The 12,434-nt window shown below is 46.1% G+C and overlaps 1 protein-coding gene across 4 annotated transcripts in view; it reads right to left on the bottom strand.

Moving 5' to 3' along the window:
• Positions 1 to 12,434, bottom strand: part of DPP6 (dipeptidyl peptidase like 6) — a 1,060,979-nt gene that overhangs the window by 161,569 nt on the left and 886,976 nt on the right. For all 4 annotated transcript variants that reach the window (XM_045166493.1, XM_025292131.3, XM_025292128.3 and 1 more), the window contains exon 7: positions 1,870 to 1,951. In XM_045166493.1, coding sequence (XP_045022428.1) covers positions 1,870 to 1,951 — 82 coding nt within the window. The remainder of the gene's footprint in view (positions 1 to 1,869; positions 1,952 to 12,434) is intronic.

Genomic DNA, 12,434 nt, shown 5'->3' with positions numbered 1-12,434 from the left:
GATCCCCTAGAGGAGGAAATGGCAACTCACTCCACTATTCTTGCTTGGAGAATCCCATGGACAGAGAAGCCTGGTGGGCTACAGTCCATGGGGTCGAGAAAAGTCAGCCACGATAGAGTGACTACACTTGATTTTCTTTCACACATAGATACTAGCTATTTGCCTCCATCCAATTGTTTTATATGTAAGTAGTTGAGAACCACAAGAATATATCAGCTGATTATTCATCTGTCCATTCATGCATTCACTTTTGACCTCAACAGTTATTTCCCACGTGCTAGGCATGGAGCTAGATGCTCAGAATCCACAGATGGAAAGCACTCAGGGCTTAGACCAAGGGCCACCCCCCGGGGAGAGATGTGTGGGCAGGAACTCGTGTGTGAAAGGAGTTTGTGTGGTGATACTGGGGTGCCCAGAGGGGGCCTGGCCACGTGGGCAGAGGGCCAGAGCAGCTTTCTCAAAGAAGCGGACCCTAGTTCTGCCGCTGGTTACTCTTTAGGAGGTGAAGGTAATAACGTCCATAATCACCTAACCCAGCCCTGACCACGGTGCAACCTGGCCTGAGTCTTAAGCACTTCAGTCTTCTACAACCTCCTATGGAACTGTGGTTTTTTTCCCTTGCGCAAGCATCAGTGGCTTTGAGCAAAGACGACTCTTCTCTCCTGGCTGTGACTGCTTGGTGGATGGGCGTCATTCTGCGAGTCAGCTCGTGGCTCCCTCCTGCCCTCTTGTCACTGGTTTAGATCCATTAAATGTGCCTTTTGAAACCTCCGCTCAGTGTGTGTGCAGCACAGGGAACACTCGGGCAGCAGCTAACACAGCCGGGTGGCCTACACCCTCCTGCTTCTTCAAATCAATTCGAGGCAATGGAATTAACACACAACTGAGAAAAAATAATTGTACTGTTGGGGAAAGTAAGAAAATTTTAATTCCTAAGACAGTAGGCAGCCTGTTCAACAGAATCTCACCCCAAGGTTTTTAACATGGTCATTTTCTGCGCTATTTTAGGAAGAGTTTTAAAAAGGCAGCTTTATTAATTGGCTCAAAGATGTAGAAGAAAATGGTCCGCTGCCATGCCACCTGATCTTCAGGCTGCAGGCGCTTTCCGGAAGGAGTGATGCGACCTTGTCACCGGGACTGACGAGTATCACCTGGTTTTAGACAGAAGCAACACTAGGGATGAACCCGAGTGCTCACCTCACCCAGATCTTTCACGTAGGAGCTGGGCTGGCCAAAGGCAGCCTGGCATCTAGTTCGTGAACTCCCAGGGTTAGAACCCACATCTTTTAGCTACTTGTTCAGACCCCTTTTTGCTACACTGTCTTGGCCATTGGGTATCTCGAAACGTCTTAGTTTTGCCAATTTGAGTGGGAATCCGTGGAGCTTTCTGGCATAAAGCGGAGATGGCCCCAACAGTTCTGGGCGTTCTGCAGATGCTGCATGCTGGGAGCCCAGGTCCACAACAACTGCAAATCTACTTTTCTCATGAAACCCTCCCAAGGAAAGAACCAGAGTCCTACGAGCAGAACCAAAGAGCATTTCGTGACTCCACCATTCTGACCATTCCCATCGGCTGTCCTCTGATGAGGTCCATCTCAGATTCACGGTTAAGTCCACAGTCAACACGCGCGGCCCAGTCGGGGACTGCTTTAAGGAAAGCAGGTACCAGAACCAAGGCATATGCTCTTCCAATTTCAACAGAGTTCTCTAGCAAAAGAGATGGCCATTTACATATGCAGATGTCCTGGTGTACTTTTCCAAAACATAATTCACACAGACACAGATTCTGAGCCTAGTGAGATACATTCGGTCTGTAAAACATTAACTTCATCAACGCAGACACTTGGTCACTGAAAGCAACGTGCTTACCAGCTGCTGACCCTTGGGGCCCCATCCCGCATACTGAAGTTTTGCGTTGCTGACTTCCGGTGGATCCAGGCTCTGAGGGTCCCTGAAAGAAAAAAGCAAAGAAAAAGGTGGGAAATAAGAAGGTAAGATGATGTAATATTATCTTCTACCTGTAGCTCACTCATGTTTCCTCCACCACATCATTTTCAGAGCTTGTGTCATTCAATTAAAACATCTCATTCAGCCTCCACTAGGTTTCTTCAGATATATATATATATATATATATATATATATATATATATATCTTACATGAAACTGAAATAGGCTGGTCATTGCTTACCTTCCATAGTAAATACTCATCAAGAGAGAACATGCAGAGAGGTGTGTAGACCAATTTGTAAAATATCCCTAATAGTCAAAATTAAAAACGGAAGTGCGCAGCTCTGCAGGGATAACTCCCCACAACTTCCATCTCCATCTTTGGCTTTCCCCTGAGCTGGCTCATTCTGACCTTCCCAAACAGCAGCCTCAGGACAGAGTCCACCCTTTAGTTTGTGCTGATACACAAGAAGGGTGGGGTGGGGGAAGAAAGAAGTGGCGAAGAAGGGAGGGAGGAAGAGAGGGACAGAGACCTGAGGAGAGAACGGGGGCAAGCACAGGAGGAGGATTTTTTTTTTTCTTTTAAGCATCACATTTTTCATTCTTAATTTATTAATATGCAAAATGCCACACTTAAAAAAAAATTCTATGTATTTAAACAAAGGTCCTAGTGAATAAGTCACAGTAATAAAAGGAAAAAACCTAACACTTTTATAAATATTAACTATTTCAGTGTATGTTGTAGCTACCACTGTGTACTCATGTAGGAAAGACTGGAGTTCGACTTTCTTTCAGACATGTCTGCCGCACATGCCAGGGTCTGCAGGGGAGCACCTGTCACTGGAATATAGTGCTTTTTGTGCAGAAGGCACAGCTGTGAAGGTGCCCATTTGTCTAGAGAGACCAGGGTTGAGTGGTCTTAGGAAAAGACAGATGCTGGGTTTTAGGAGCTGCCTGAACCAAGGTGAAGTAAGAAGGGAAGGGAGGTGAGTGAGATGGGCAAGAATGTGCTGATTCAGAGCTTCAATCAGTAGAAAATTCTAAAGTATTAATAAATGCTCAACAGCACTATAAGGACGAAACAGAGTACACTGCAGACTAAACAGTGTTAAGGGAGACAGGATAGTCTGTAAAGCCCCCGGGTTCAGGCATTGCGGAGACGGGTCTGGAGAAACCGCGGAAGCCTGAAGGTGGATGCTGAGGAGTAAGCAAGACTGCCAAGGACAACAGTGGTCGCCGGAAGGCGGACACCCAGGCAGGAGGGCCTCTTCAGTCCAGCTTCCAGATGACTTGTGACCAACTCTACCTCTGTACGCGTTAACATTTCAAAGCATTTTCATAAACCTAAGTGTTTTCCTCTCTAACATGCTGTAGGGAAAGGCTTTCTAAGGCTGACTCAAAACCCAGCAGTGATCAAAGTGAGGTAAATTTACATAACAGCACCTGTTCTGCATGACAAAAACCACAAACAAAAGATAACTGGCAAACTGGGAGAAAATATTCATAACAAATGAATGGCTAATATCACTATTATATAAAGAACTCTAAACTATCAAGGTTATAAAAGAACAAACAAAAAGAAACACAAGAAAAAACATGAAAAGATAGTTCACAAAAATACAGAAAAATGTATTAAAAAGGACTCAAATGCATTCAAAATTAGAGAAATATAAACTGAAACTACACTGATATCATTTCTCACCTACACACACACACACACATACAGATAGATCCAAAATCCAGATATGTGTGTATCTACTGGTTGGTACACATAGCTACATGCCCTTGCTCTATTCATGGAGACGCTTAGACCCAGTGACACCCAGGAGAAAACGAGCCCACCCTGTACCCTCATCCTGGTCTCTGAGCACCATCTTCCAATTAAAAAAGAATAGGGCTCCCAGGAGGAGAAACCACAAACAGGCTAGAACAGCAAAAATGCAGGATGAGTCTGGAACATCTCATGGACCAGAAAGTAAGGAAAGACTCAAAAAAGATAGAGCTTGCTAACAGAAGGCAGAAGCTAAAGCTCACATGGCCAAAGTAGAATAATCTGAGCAACAGAATCATGAACAATAATATTGACTTGACCCAGAGAATAAATATTCATGAGCCTTACTAATATAAAGAATCAAATACATAACTACGTGGGGGAGGGGAGAGCAGCTCTTCCTCATAACAGAATTCCAATCAATAAATGCAGAAGAAGGAAAGAGCATCCCCCTTGGGGGAACAGCAGAGCGATGACTGCTGCAGACAAGATCCATGACGGATGCTCAAGTTAGCAGGGAAAGTCTGAAGAGAAATGATTTGCATAGTCTCCAAGTATCTCCTGCAAGATACGTATCACCCCAAAGGAGAAGATAGCAACTTCCCAAGGAGAAACCTGGCAGACAGCAACTTAACCAAAAGATCAAGGTCAGCATCACCAGAAGTAAAACATGTCAACATCAGGACCGCCCACCAAGATGCACTGAGAAAAACAAAACATCATATATATGGTATTGTCAACTGGCGAAAGTGAAAATCGCTCTGTCATGTCCGACTCAGGCCAGAATACTGGAGTGGGTAGCCCTTCCCTTCTCCACGGGATCTTCCCAACCCAGGGATCGAACCCAGGTCTCCTGCATTGCAGGTGGATTCTCTAGCAGCTGAGCCACCAAGGAAGCCCAAGAATACTGGAGTGGTAGCCCATCCCCTCGCCAGCGGATCTTCCCAACCCAGGGATCGAACCCAGGTCTCCTGCATTGCAGGTGGATTCTCTAGCAGCTGAGCCACCAAGGAAGCCCAAGAATACTGGAGTGGTAGCCCATCCCCTCGCCAGCGGATCTTCCCAACCCAGGAATCGAACCAGGGTCTCCTGTCTTGCAGGCCGATTCTTTACCAGCTGAGCTATCAGGGAAGCTCATTGCTGGCAAAACCCATTATCAATTTCCAGGGAATAAACATAGAATCTGGGTAAAAAAAGAAATCTAACCTTTTTCCCCCCTTGTGCTTCATGTAATCCCACTTGCTCACAGGGGACCAGGTGCAGGGCCTCGCCCCTGGCCCTTCAGACCACCAGAGTTTCTGGTGTGAAATTGCTGCTCCGGCACCCCATCTCAGGGGCGTGTGCAGAGACGCGGCACACGTCTCTGTGATTCAAGATGGCGGCACCCGTAGGCCGTGCGCAAAGGCGCGGAGTCGGGCACTGCGATCCGGAGCGAGAGCCCCGCCCCTCCTGGAGCCCCGCCCCTCCTGGAGCCCCGCCCCTCGAGCCCCGCCCCCTGCCCCTGACCACACTTGATAAAGCAGACCTGCCAGAAGAGCATGTGTTCTGAAGGCCGACCTCCCACCTCAGCGTCCTTCCAGTCCTTACACCAGAGGACAAAGCTCCCCTCTGCTGCTGAGCTCAGACCCTTCTCCTTCTACTGGCTCCACACACGGCAGGAGGGCCGCTGTTGGGAACCAACTGGGGTGGGTCGGTAAGAGCATCTTTGCTAAGAATGCATAGCCTCTCTCCAATCATGAATAAACTTCAGACCAACCCGGATGGAGGCGCTCAGCCAAACAGCTGACCGATGATCTTCAAAAGTGACCTTTCTTCCCACAAAAGGGAAGGGAAGACGGAGGACATGCCACAGCCTGGAGGGGGCTGAGGGGAATTACTACCTGCAAGAACATGGGATTCTGATACAGGGAAAAAAACATTGACGGAAAAGCTGGTCAAGGGCAAATGAGGTCTGCCATTGAGTGAATAACATTGTACCAGCGTTAATATTCTGTTCCTGATAATAACACCATAGGTATGGAACACTGATACATTAACAGCAGGAGAAGGGGAGTGAGGCATAGAGGAGAACTCTGTACTATTTTTGCAACTTTCGTTCATCTAAAATTACTTCAAAATAAAAAGCTAAAACTATTCTGAAGAATCTTAGTAGCTTATAGCTCGTGGGTTATAAAAATTATTATAGTACGTAATGAAAAGTTGGAGAATTTCCCCAACCCTGACATACTGTGATACTGATTCAATAATTGAAAAACCATGACTTCTGTATCTAACACAGCATCAGCACTCAATACACACATTTGAATAAACAAACAAGATGGATGGACTACAGATGGATGGATGGCACTAAGGGAAATAACTTTAGCAGGTTTAAAGGTCTAATGAATTCACCTGTCCTGGGTTTATAGAATTTTTGAAGCACAGACGACAGGGTAGGAGATCAGAAAGAAGTAGCCTTGCTTATTACTGAAAATTAGTTTGTTCGATTATGATACCCTAGGATATCATAGAATACGTCTAGGATCCTCACAATAGCTGATGAACTTCTCTCCGATCTAACAACTGTAAATTCCTGTAAAAATTTCCATAAGTGCTGCCCGGAAATCATACCTCCAGTAGATAAATGTCTCAGAAGGCTGGGTGAGCGCCAGGCCAATGCGCCCGTCCACGCACACTTGTCCAGCCTCATTACCTCCGCTCCCCTGTGCTCAGGAGACCCTTTCTCCTTCTCTAGAGACAACAGACAAGTGTCCACAGCCTGGAGGCAGCAAAGTTATAGGAAGAACCTCAGGCTAGCGGTCAGAAGTCTAGCGCCCAGGTTCCAGCTTCCTGATGCACACATCATGTGTCTGGGCTGATCACACGTGACCACAGATCCCGTGATTCAACAGGATAGGATATTGTATATACTGATGGCAGGCAACACAGCACTTGAAAGTGGAAGTGTTTCTTGCTCGGTCGTGTCTGATTCTCTGTGACCCCATGGACTGTAGCCCGCCAGGCTCCTCTGTCCGTGGAATCCTCCAGGCAAGAATACTGGAGTGGGTTGCCATTGCCTTCTCCAGGGGATCTTCCCAACCCAGACATTGAACCTGCATCTCCTGCATTGCAGGCAAATTCTTTACCACTGAGCCACCAGGGAAGCCCATTATCTAGTACATACTTGATAAATGCCCATTTACTCACTGGTAAACTGGTGAATCCCCTGGAGTAGGAAATGGCAATCCACTCTGGTATTCTTGCCTGGAAAATTCCATGGGCAGAGGAGCCTGGAGGGCTACAGTCCATGCGGTTGCAAAGAATTGGACACAACTAAGAACTGAGTGCACAGAGACACACACACACATGCACACACACACAAACTGGTAAATATTCAAGTCAACTATGCACCACAAATTCTATGTAATTTTAACAAAAGGTCCAATCACTTATCAGCTGTAAGGACAAATTTACAGAACTCAGCAACCCAACACATGATCTATATTCCTGTATTAGACTGGAGCTTGGTACAGAAAAGTTAGCTCTCAACCATACCCTCCCCATCTATTTCTGTAAAATAAACCTGTATTTTTGCATCTGCACGTGATTGTGTCAGATTCTTTTGCTTTCACGTTAAAAGTGCATCTCTTCCAGCCACCCCCTTCCCCTCCTCCTGACACACCCAGACTCCTGGAACCAGCAGAGAAAAGCACGGAGCCAACCAGAGTCTCTCCCCTCACTGGGACTAACCCACCTGTCGCTGTCCTTACAACTAGGGCTTGGGTGCTTGCCACCCTCTCGACACCAACTCCAATCTTTCCTCTCTCTTCACGTCCCCTTTTATCTGCTGCCCCCTTCCTCCTCTGCTCTGAGCAGAGGCCCACCTGTGGGGCAGACGGGAAGGGGACTGGTTCTGGTCACCTTCCAGGAGGAACCTGCTGCTTCTGAAGGAAACGGCAGCCCACTCCAGTATTCTTACCTAAGAAATCCCATGGACAGAGGAGCCTGGAGGGCTACAGTCCATGGGGTCGCAGAGAGTCAGACATGACTGAGCACACACGCACACACACACACACACACACACACACATGAAGTTGATTTACAGTGCTGTGTTAACATCTGCTATACAGCAAAGATTAAGGTACACAAATAAATACATTTTTCCATATTCTTCCCCATTATGGTTTATTACAGGATGCTGAACATAGTTCCCTGGGCTGCACAAGAAGACCTGTTTACTCATTCGTTATGTGATAGCTTGCATCTGTTAATTCCAAACTCCCAATGCATCCCCCCCAGCCCCTTCCCTCTGGCAATCACAGGTCTGTTCTCTACATCTCTGATAATCTGTTTGGCAGGTAAGTCCATTTGTGTCATATTTTGGATTTCACACAGAAGAGACATGTATGGTATTATTCTTTTTCTGTCTGACTCACTTCACTTAGTATGATAGTATAATCTCCAGGTCCATCCATGTTGCTGCAAATGCCATTATTTCAGTCCTTTTATGGCCGAGTACTATTCCACTGTATATGTACATACACCACACATTGTGCTTTCTCCTTCCTCTGTTGATGCACACTTAGCTTACTGCCATGTCGTAGCTGCTGTACGTAGTGCTGCTATGAACATAGAGGTTAATGTATCTTTTTGAATTAGGGTACTTTCCCATCTACATACGAGACAAGCCTACCAAAGGAACAAAGAAAACACCATTTCATTCATTTATGGTTCACCCCTTGTCTTTCTTCAGAACCTCAAGAAGCAGATCACATGCAGGGGTCATTTTCTGACCTTCCACCCTTTCTCAACCTAGTGGAGTGTGGCTTCCATCCCACTGTGGAGCTGGGCTGCTCCTAAGGTCTCCCATCACGACTGAGTTGCCAAACTCTCCTTCTGTGGGCTCTTCTTCTGCCTCCTCCTCGAAACGGAGTGTCCTGGGCTCCACTGGCCCACCTGCTCCTCCCACTGCACTCCCACCCTGGTGATCTCCTTATGGTCATTTTTGTTGTTGTTCAGCTGTTCAGTCGTGTCCAACTCTCTGCGACCCCATGGACTGCAGCATGCCAGGCTTCCCTGTCCATCACCAACTCCCCAAGCTTGCTCAAACTCATGGACATTGAGTCGGTGATTCCATCCAACCATCTCATCCTCTGTTTTTCCTTTCTCCTCTTGCCCTCAATCTTTCCCAGCATCGGGGTCTTTTCTAATGAGTTGGATCTTCGCATCAGGTAGCCAAAGTAGTGGAGCTTCAGCATCTGTCCTTCCAATGAATATTTGGGGTTGATTTTTGTTTAGAATTGACTGGTTTGACCTCCTTCCTGTCCAAGGGACTCTCAAGAGTCCTCTCCAACACCACAGTTCGAAAACATCTATTCTTTGGTGCTTAGCTTTCTTTATAGTCCAACTCTCATGTCTGTACATGAATACTGAGGAAAAACCATAGCTTTGACTAGATGGACCTTTGTCAGCAAAGTAATGTCTCTGCTTTTTAATATGTTGTCTAGGTTTGTCATAGCTTTTCTTCGAAGGAGCAAGTGTCTTTTAATTTCATGGCTGCCGTCACATCCCCAGTGATTTTGGAGCCCAAGAAAAATGGTCTCTCACTGTTTCCATTGTTTCCCCACCTATGTGCCATGATCTTCAGTTTTTGAACGTTGAGTTTTGAGCCAGGCTTTTTCACTCTCCTCTTTCACTTTCATCAAGAGGCTCCTTAGTTCCTCTTTGCTTTCTGCCGTAAGGGTGGTGTCATCTGCATATCTGAGGTTATTGATATTTCTCCCAGCAGTCTTGATTCCAGCTTGTGCTTCATCCAGCCTGGTATTCTGCATGATGTACTCCGCATAGAAGTTAAATAAGCAGGGTGACAATATACAGCCTTGACATACTCCTTTCCCTATTTGAAACAACCAGTCCATTGTTTCACATCTGGTTCTAACTGTTGCTTCTTGAGCTACATACAGATTTCTCAGTAGGCAGGTAAGGTGGTCTGGTATTCCCATCTCTGGAAGAATTTCCCAGTTTGCTGTGGTCCACACAATCAAAGGCTTTAGTGTAGTCAATGAAGCAGAAGTAGATGTTTTTCTGGAATTCTCTTGCTTTTTCTGTGATCCAACTGATGCTGGCAATTTGATTTCCGGTTCCTCTACCTTTTCTAAATCCATCTTGAACATCTGGAAGTTCTCGGTTCACATACTTTTGAAACCTAACTTGGAGGATTTTCAGCATGACCTTGATAGAGTGTGAGGTGAGTGCAATTGTGCGGTAGTTTGAACATTCACAGTCATGGTCAATCTCAATTCCTACTCTGAAGAGCACCAAGATCACATCCCAGCCCAGGTCTCCCTGATACCTCAGATGGCATACAGGGCATCTCCACTGGGCCATCCCCTAGTCCTCAGCACTGACACGAGTGAACTGAGCCCTTTCTGCCTCTGCCTGGTCATGCAAGCTGGGAACCTGCTGCAGGCATCTTAGAGGTCAAGCAGCCAAAGCTATGAGTTGTGGGTCAAATTCTGTCCCCCCAGAGGAGATGCTGAGTCCTGACCTTATTTTTAAATAGGCTCCTGGCTGACATCATCAGATTAAAATAAGGTCATTCTGGAAAAGGAGAGAGGCTGATGGAAATCTAGTGGCTGGAGTCTTCATAAGAAGATGTGATGCACAGAACAGACACAGAGGGAGAAGGGCACATGACGATGGAGGCAGGGATCGGAGCGAGGTGCCCACAAGCCAAGGCGTGCCAGGGCCCGAGTGCATCCTCCAGAGGCCGGAGGAGGCAAGAAAGGGTCCCCCCCGAGAAGTGTCAGAGGGAGTGCGATCTCGCTGACACCCCGATTTCAGACCACTGACTTTCAGCACCGGGAGAGAATAAATTTCCATTGCTTTAAGCCACTCGGTTTGTGGTAACTTGTTACTGCAGCCCCAAGAAACTTCATTTCTCAGAGCAACTGAAGCCCTGAGTAGTAAGTGATTTGCTCAAGGACACATAGCTGATTAACTTTTGTTTGAAGATTAATCTCCTGCTTTGGTCAAAGGGAAAAAAAAAGTCTCAAATTGACGGAAGAACAAAGCAGGAAGCCGCTCAGAGAGGAGACCAGGGAAGCTTTGTCTGCTGACTTCTCGCTGTGCTTTCATATGGCTTCACGTGGAGGAGGCTTCTCCATCACAGAGGCCCAGATGCCAGCTCCACACGGCTCCTCCAGCTGCGGGGACCACTTGCAGATCTCTCTGCCTTGAGCCCAAGACTGGTTCCCTGTCATCAAATGATTTTCCATCATGGGCTAGGTTAGTCTCAAGGGTGAGTGTGTGTGTGTATGTGTGAGAGAGAGAGAGAGAGAGTGAGAGATACACACAGAGAGAGAATAAGAAAGAAAATGCAGGAAGCTATGGATTTATTTGGGGATTGGTTGGTGCCTTCTACCCTTTTGCTATCTTCCTTTCTATTTACTATTTATTTTAAAGAATCCATGGTAAGCTCTGTGATGAATCATCTCCAGGATAGAGATGAATTGGTTAAAAAATGATTAAGGAAGAATAAAATTATCTGGACTTCCTATATCTCAAAATAATCATGCCATCCGTTCTTATTTTGCTTATTTGAGCAATAAACAAAATGGGGCATAAATCATGTTGAATTTTGAAAAGTAAATTAATGTAGCCAAGTTTACTCATTTATCTTCCAGTGCGAGTTTAGGGGATTGAAAAGCTTCCCAACAAAAATGGCATTTGGCAAAGAAAAGCAAAAAAACTGCTTATTTGGTTCCTAAACTTTTACGGTGAAAGACATCAAAAAATAGCATTATCAGTGTGGAATGAAGTATGTACTTTGCATGGTGGGTAATATAAAAATAAAAGATACAGTCCTAGTCGTAGCATAGGGTCTGACACATTGTAGATGTCTATGTATACTGACTAAATAATGAACAAATGGATGGGTGGATGGATGAAAAAATAGGCTCTAGTCTAGGGTTTGTGATGTCTTAAGCCAATTCAGAGCTTAAAGATTTGTGTTATCATTTTTATGTACATCTTAAGTTACACAATTTAATCCTTTAGGGCAGGCATCCTTCTAGGCACAAGCCCTTCCTGAATGGCCAGCACTTGAGTACATGTCTTACCATTCATTTTAAGATGCTTCTATATCTATGATCTACGGGAAGTTCCTTTCCTTGTGAAAGATCTGGACATTGAAGTTTCCAGGCAGAGAAGCTCTACTCACTGAGAGAGTGACTAGCGGAGGCTTGTTCTGAAATGTTTGTAACATTGCCACCCACCCCATCTACAGGGACACTCTGATGTGTGAGTGTGCACTCAGTCACTCAGTCGTGTCTGACTCTCTATGACCCCATGGACTGTAGCCCCCCAGGCTCCTCTGTCCATGGGGATTCTCCAGGCAGGAATACTGGAGTGGGTAGCCATTCCCTTCTCCAGGGGATCTTCCCAGCCCAGGGATCGAACCCGAGTCTCCATGTCTCCTGTATTGGCAGGCAGGTTCTTTACCACTGAGCGATCTCAGAAGTCCCATACTCTAATATAAATGATGACAAACACAAGTATTAAATAAAACCACACAGGAAGATTAGTTTTAAATACAAGGAGAGGAGAGGGAGGAGGAAGGGGAGGAGGAGCCCTCCCTCACTGCGGCTGCTCCAGGCATCAAGCCTCACCGGCAAAGCCTAGGTTCAAGGTGACCTCTGCTCTGCTCATGACCTGGTGTCAAGCCTTCACGCTCTTA

Source organism: Bubalus bubalis, chromosome 8 (assembly GCF_019923935.1).
Source record: "Bubalus bubalis isolate 160015118507 breed Murrah chromosome 8, NDDB_SH_1, whole genome shotgun sequence".
Classification (NCBI taxonomy): domain Eukaryota; kingdom Metazoa; phylum Chordata; class Mammalia; order Artiodactyla; family Bovidae; genus Bubalus; species Bubalus bubalis.
The sequence above is the reverse complement of the archived record's forward strand: the minus strand, read 5'-3'. Positions and strand labels throughout refer to the sequence as shown.